This window comes from Populus trichocarpa, chromosome 2 (genome assembly GCF_000002775.5).
Source record: "Populus trichocarpa isolate Nisqually-1 chromosome 2, P.trichocarpa_v4.1, whole genome shotgun sequence".
In the NCBI taxonomy this organism is placed as follows: Eukaryota; Viridiplantae; Streptophyta; class Magnoliopsida; order Malpighiales; family Salicaceae; genus Populus; species Populus trichocarpa.
Genome location: NC_037286.2, coordinates 18,203,064 through 18,210,705, shown reverse-complemented (window position 1 = coordinate 18,210,705; position 7,642 = coordinate 18,203,064). Strand labels below are relative to the sequence as shown.

The following is a 7,642-nucleotide window of genomic DNA, read 5'->3' as shown; positions in this document are numbered from 1 at the left end:
TAATTGCTTAATCATATCAGCTCCAACATTTTCTACATCTGCATATTTAGGGCAGCCATGGCATCTATTTAGCTTGCACCGAATTGGCTGCAAACCCTTTTAGCTATCGATTTCACATCACTAATTTATCTCAACTCATGATCAGCTTTGCCTAACTCTCACATGAACTGATTGGCATAGGTTATGTTTGCTTCTTTTCAAGCAAGCCTAAATCCAAACCTGTTCTGTTATGCTGTTGCAATTGCCGTTGTTGCCCTCCAAGCTTAGATTCACCTTTTTTCACCTAATTTGTCTCTACTGATTTACTTTCTACCAGGAATTTGTTCTGTCATTTTTTTCCCTAACTAATGGACAACACACCTTTTTTCCCACTTGGACATGTTTTTAAGAACTGATTATCAGTTTAGATAGATGCATTTCAAGACTAAAACATTAGAACAAGGATTCTATTTTATTCAATTCTCACATTGGATTTTTTTTTTTTGTCTTCCGCATTGTTTTCGCACATCGCGCACAATTGCAACTGTTGCACCATTCGCATTATGTTCTGTTTGGTTGCTATTCTTTTTTGCTTTTGGAAATTTACATGGATTTGTGATATTGGCCGTTGATTCATAGTACCACGTAGCTGTTTTTATCCTGCCCACAGCTTTGAATCTTTCTTCTATACTTTGCTTTGCCACTGCACCAACATCTCTTTCTTCCTTTTCGGTATAGTTTTTTTGTTGAGATTGGTGCTCAGGATGACTAGAAGACATGCCTGCTTGGTAAAAAAAAAAAGAAACATCCTTTGGATATGCTCGATCGGATCTAAACTTTCACTTCTATTTGGATATACTCGGATCTGAACTTTCACTTCTATTTTTACTTCGGTATCTTTTCCACGACGCTCTCTCTTTATACAATGGTTTAGGATGTGCTGCTCGCTAGCTTCTTTCAAACAGACAAGGCTTTATAGAGGTTGCATGCAGTTGAAAAATTAGGAAGGATACCCTCGGCGTGGCTAGTTTTGGACTAAACAATTAGGGTATCTTATTATTCCTAGTTTTTTTCTTCCAACCTTTTATATGGAATGCCATGACAATCTGAGAACATTATAAGATGAAACCTTTTCTATTTGAACTTCCACACGCCTAGAGACATCTCAACAGTAGCATGAAAACATTAGCTCAGCACAGGGCCGGGTAGGCCTGGGCATCTTTTTCCTCTCAACATGAGGCGATGAAGAATTCATGAATTATGAACCTGTTTATTAAAAGTAAGAAACAATTTAAATAAAAAATCTTCTTTTTTATGTACTTGATAAACCAAAGTACTGATCGAAACTAGTTGATCAATAAACTAGTCCACCGATTCCAATTATTCAATTTTGGTTTCACTTTAAAAAGTTCGAAAACTAAACTGTACGTAGAGAAGTCCGTAATAAATAATAATCAGAACACCATCTTTTAATTAATTTGTGAAAATCCGAAGAAAAACGTGAGGGATCCCTTTTTTTTGGTTCTCCAAAAAGAATTTATCACTGATGATCTCCTCAAGTCTGTAATAAATGACACAAGACACGTACAGAGTGCTAACAATTACATATATAAAAAGATGGCTGGAGAATGTAGATTCGATTTAAATACATTTTGAAATATATATATATATATATATATATATATATATATATATATATATATATAAAAGATGGATGAAAATCAAGTGACGTGTCAGTTGATTCTTTAACAAATAAAAAAAACAAATGGATCAAATTACCAACCCTAGATGCAACATAAAAAAACCCCATGCGTGGGCCCTAACTCCAGCCTATTCCAGCCTGCTTAGTTTTTTTACTTTTATTTTTTAAAAATTATTTCTCTTCTATATAAATTAATACTTTTTTATGGAGCCTCTTTTAAATGAGAATTATTTTTTTACTTTTTTTTTCCCTTAGACACACACACAATCAGTTAAATGTCCAATCTTACAAGATTAAATATTTTAATCTACATATGTTTTTTAATTTTTTTTTATTTTTAATTAACGTTAATGATTTTTTTTAATTTATCACCCCACATAATTCTTGATTTATTTGATTAAATATATACATAATTTTTTTTTATTTAAAAAATTCTAGAGATAGAAATGCATTAAAAAAAATATATATAAATTTTTTTTAATAAAAATAAAAATATCTAATATGTAAGGGAGAACAGGTTTAAACAACTATCATAATATAACGTGAGCGCAGATTTATATTTTGGACTAATTCGACCGTTGGAAACAATGTTCTGCTTTCGGCCCCACTCAATACGCTCCAGTCCACATCCATGTATATATATCTACGAACAAGATCCAATTCAGAGCATTCAAGTTCCCAAATAGTCCTTGGATTGAGAGCCTGGTTCGTTGGTTAATCTCGTAAATTCACTTATACACTTACACACGCCAGGCTGCTAGTGCTTCAGTCCACCGATAACAAGTAACGGAGGAGGATTTAATTTAAACAACAACTACTCTGACAGACAGTGTAAAAACACTAGTGCTGCTGCAAGAGGAGAGGGCGGAGGACAGACGGAGAGATTCATACGATCGAAGAGGAAGAAGAGCATTCTCTTGTCTCAGGTATTGCTCTCGTATCATCATCACCCTCTGACTCTATCTATGTATTTACCATTGTTCGGTCGCTGTTATGTGATCAACGAACATATCGGACTTTCCTATTCTATATTTCTTTATGATATCTACTTATATATTACTCCCTCCCATTTCAAAAGAAACGAAACACTTGTGTTAGGATAAGGGTGATTCAGTAAATATCTTCTTTTGCTGCACCTACAGGCTACACGTTTTGATACACGTACATATAAGCTAACCTCACCTTCTGTGCTGTCGCAGATTTATCATTTTGATTTTCCAATAATTTCTGGTTATTTGGCCTTTTCAAAATTTGAAACTTCCCTCTTTATTCTCACAAATTGAAATGACTAAACTACCCCCATCCACCTGACTGCGGGAGTTTACTTGATGTGATTTGCTTCCAGAAAATGTACCGAATTGTCTTTTTAATCAGATTTTGTCATTTGTCGAAATCACAACCTGTAACATTGCTTAGGTTAAGATTTTCCTGCTGAAAACCCTATTGATTTTCATTTATGTAGTGTGGGATATTGATTTAATATTATTAAGTGGAGATAAAGAAAATGGTGGAGATGACGATGAACAAGGAAACATCACACTGGTGGTGGTTTGACAGTCATTATACCTCAAGTGGATCTCCATGGCTACAATCTACTCTCGCTGGTAAACCCCCCCCCCCCCCCCCCTCTTTTTTTATAAAAAAATAAATTCTTTTTGGTTTTTCTTGTACCTGGTACAAGAAAAGTGTTGCTATTTGGGTGGGTCCAGCTATGGATTCTTTGAGAACTACAGGGTGAGATAGCCACTAATTAATTATCGCCATACTAATCAGGGTTGTATATACAATTTATTCTGAGAAATGGCTTGGACCATGTGGGGTTAGAGAGAGAGGTAATTCCACCATGGAAGGTGGATCCAATTACTTATTAACCCTAGAAATTTATTTATTTTTTATTTTTGTGTTAGTTGAAAGGAGTATCGAGATTTACTAGACCTGTGTGTTAAAGCGAGATTTACTAGAAACAAGTACCAGAGATATGCTGAGCATTAGGATCACTGATGTGATTCGTTTCCTTCGGAGCCTTTTCTCCGCTCAAAATCCAATCGAAGTGGGGTTTCATAGATTTTATTTTCATATTTGTAAGAGTGTATCTTTTACTGGTTGAATTTAATCGATAATGTTATGACTTATTCGGCACAATCCTGAAAAGGGTAGTCGTTGGAGGGGTCTTCAACCATAAAGAACTGATAGGGTAGATGGGTATTGGCAATGAATCATGTTTAAAGTGGAGTAAAACTCCAAGTTAATACGGATCATGCGTTATCTCCATGGCACTGTTTTTGAGAAGGAACCAGGATGTGAGGTTTGTGATTGTCCGAGTGAGGCTGCTTGGTATTGGGAATTATGGTATACGGCCCCTCCTCAATACAGGCCCCCCTTAAAGTCCCGCAACTAGTTTCACAGTCTTTTGATTGAGGAAATGGCTTTGAGATGTACTTTCATCATTTTTCTATGGTTCTAAAAATGATGCCGTACCCGTTGACTATTAGTTAAAAGGGGCCGCGACCCTTGTGAATCACAAAATGTAGATTCGTAAAAAAATTTGGAAGTTGGTAGGGCCACGGACTCGCTTTTGGTGTTCTTATGTTTTTCGTTTACCCGCTTTGGCCTTTGCTTTTTCTTTACTTCTAAACCAACCTGAGATTTTGATGGTACTATAATAAATAGAACTTAACTAGCTAGCTAGTTGAGGTGATTGCCAATTGCAATTCTCTGTGGTAAGCTGGTTGATGATTGCTCAGGTGCTTACACTTTCCAAGTTCTAGATCTCTTACAATGCAACATTTTGTGTTAAAGAAATACCTAGAATTAGGCATTTTGACTTTGAGTATCCCGGGGATCTTTTACCATCTGCCAGTGTTTGAAATTTATTATATACCAGATTTGCCTTCATTAATAATGTCTTAATTTGTACTTCTGGTGAGATGGTAAATTTTTGGTATTAAGGATCTCGTATCTGTTTTGGCAGAGCTAGACAAGAAGACAAAGTCAATGCTGAAACTGATAGAGCCAGATGCAGATTCTTTTGCTCAACGTGCAGAGATGTATTACAAGAAACGGCCTGAGCTAATTAGCATGGTTGAAGATTTTTACAGGGCACATCGCTCATTAGCTGAGCGATATGACCAACTTAAGTCTGACTCTGGAAATCGCCTCCTGGCAACATTTGGGTTGCCATTTTCAACCAAACATCGACCTGAGAAGTTATTGAGTGTGGAGATACATCAAACATATGGCAGCCACTCCGAGATTTACGACGCTGAGGATTTCGCTGAGTCTGAAGTAGATGACCCTGAACAAGACCAAATTCAAGTTGATGAAGAATTGGAAGAAATTGAGACACCTGAAGAAAAGAAAGAAACCCATGCTGAAGACTCTGCTGAGTCTGAAGTAGATGACCCTGAACAAGATCAAATTCAAGTTGATGAAGAATTGGAAGAACTTGAGATAGATGAAGAAAAGAAACAAACCCACATTGAGGACTCTGCTGAGTCGGAAGTAGATGACCCTGAACAAGATCAAATTGGTGAAGAATTGGAAGAAATTGAGACACGTGAAGAAAAGAAAGATGTTGACGTTTGTACCATGTATAATGCTGAAGTGACGAAGTTGAAAGAAGAAATAGAAAGACATGAGGTAGAGAAGAGGATTTACAAGGGTTATCTTTTGCAGAGAGACGAGGAGATGAGAGAACAAAAGAAAGAAATTCCAGCCAATGAAGGAATGAGAGAAGCTGACATTTCAAAGGTTGTGTACAATGTTGAAGTGATGAAGTTGAGGGAAGAAATAGAAAGGCTTAGGGAAGCGAAGACGATTAGCAAGGATCATGTTTTGCAGAAACATGAAGAGAAGAGAGAAGAAAAGAATGAAACTCAAGTCAACGAAGGAATGAAAGAAGTTGAATTTTCAAGTGTTTTGTACGATTTTGAAGTGATGAAGTTGAGGGAAGAAATAGAAGGGCTTGGGGAAGAGAACAAGATTTACGAGGAGCTACTTTTGCAGAAAGATGAAGAGAAACGAGAAGTAATAAGACAGCTAAGTTTAACAGTTGAAGTGTTGAAGTTGGAGAATACGAAGCTGAGGAAGTGTGTAGCTAGAGACTCCCACAAAAAAGGAAGCCATTTCACAGTCGAGAAGCTGAAGGATGTATTTCTTGGGAAGCTTTTTAATGCAACTTCAAAGTCTCATAGTAGAGTCCAAGCTCTGTAGATGTGGATTTTCGACGGCAAGTAGGGTAGTTTGTAAACACAGTTTGTATCTATATATAGATGATTATACTATGAGGTGTAATCCAGAGTAGAGTCCAACCTAAGAAATCCAGTATAGTGTAATCTTTATTATGATGATATTCTTGAACCTAGTTTTCAATATATGTTTCAAAAAATAAGAAAAATATAAAAAACAAATACAAAAATTCTTAGAAAATATATTTTCGACGTGATTTGGCCAATTTCAAGAAAAGAAAAGAAAGAAAATATATCCAACAATTGTTTTTAATGAGTAAAATGTAATTGAAAAAAAAATTAAGGAATAGTTTCGTTTAAAAATAACAAGTGTAAATAAAAAAAAAAAAACAAAGTTGTCTTATAAAAAAAAATTTGAAAATTTGAAAGGTGGAGGTGTTAATTTAATTTGCTCTGTAGTCAATCGGTTGGTTATACATGCATGATATGATTATATTCAAGTAAATATATATTTATTATTAATAAAAGTTTAATTTATCTTTAATATTCGTATAATATTAGATTAATGAATCTAAAGTAAATATAAAGTCTACAGGACAAAAATGTTTTGTAAAGGAAATTATAAAGTTGTTATAATTATGAGATTCTTATTGCATCAAAATATTGTTCCTAAATTGTTTTTGGTTGATGCTCTCTTAAATATTAGACATTCATTAGAACCGTAAAGATTGATACATATTATGTCATTTTCTTTATAAAAAAAAACAGTTGTTCTCGTAAACTAAGGTATAAGAGATATCTATAACTAATATATAAATGTTTATCAAAATACATGTACATTGAACTGCATGAGAATTCCATATGAAAAGATTACCTATGTCTATAGAAAGGCTCACGAGACGATTTTGTAAGTCATCTTTAGACTTGAGATCACTAAGTCATCTTATATAGAGAATGTTATGTTTTGATCCTGTTACATGTTATTTTAGTTGAGGTAACTAAATGGCAGACATTGGGTATAACATAAACAATATGAAGGTACTTCAATAGTTAATAAATGATTTATCACCCTATGTGAATTAGAAAAAATATTTTATTTGTTCTCAAATAGTATGATTTACTAAGAAATCCTAAGCCAAGGTGGAATGAGATTTGAAAATAGTTTCAAATCTTATTCAAACAATCAATGACTATTATATAGAGAACAAACATGATTAAACATGTCAGACATACTACATGCTTTAATGTTAAATCAAAATATTATTGATGAAAGAATATTAATTACACTGAAAAACTGGTCACTGAAAATGTTAAGTCAAACTACTAATGACTTTTCTAATATTTTGGGGATCATAACACGTTGTTAGACGATACACCCGATCTTGAAATATAAATTAAGTAATTGATAATAAATTATATTATTTATTTTATTTAATTCTATTTAATTAGAATTAGAATTTATATTTGGACTAACATATTAGAAACTTAATGGATCACACATATTAAGAACCATTAGTCAGAAATTTAACTAGGATGATTTAATTAAGTATGACTTAATTAAAATATATTTTAGAAATTAAGAACTACAATATAATTAATACATGGATTATATTTTTAAACCTAAAAAATCAAGTAAGGACTTGATTGAGTTTATTTCTAAAATTATCTTGAATTAATATACGGATATTATTTAGGAGGTAAATTAATATTTTGTCAATTTATAGGATTTTTCATATTTCTCTATAAATAGTAAGATATGCCCCCCTTTATTTAT

The 7,642-nt window shown here is 33.5% G+C and overlaps 1 protein-coding gene across 2 annotated transcripts; it reads left to right on the top strand.

Annotated features, from left to right (window-relative positions):
- The first annotated feature begins 2,360 nt into the window (after positions 1–2,360).
- LOC18111293 (protein NETWORKED 3A) lies at positions 2,361–6,052 on the top strand. 2 transcript variants are annotated; one of them, XM_024595080.2, is made up of 3 exons: positions 2,361–2,607; positions 3,144–3,285; positions 4,653–6,052. In XM_024595080.2, the coding sequence occupies exons 2-3, from the start codon at positions 3,186–3,188 to the stop codon at positions 5,891–5,893; spliced, it is 1,341 nt and encodes a 446-aa protein (XP_024450848.1). In that variant the 5' UTR covers positions 2,361–2,607; positions 3,144–3,185; the 3' UTR covers positions 5,894–6,052. The 2 variants fall into 2 exon arrangements, with proteins under 2 accessions (XP_024450848.1, XP_024450849.1); XM_024595081.2 differs by lacking the exon at positions 3,144–3,285.
- The last annotated feature ends 1,590 nt before the right edge of the window (positions 6,053–7,642 follow it).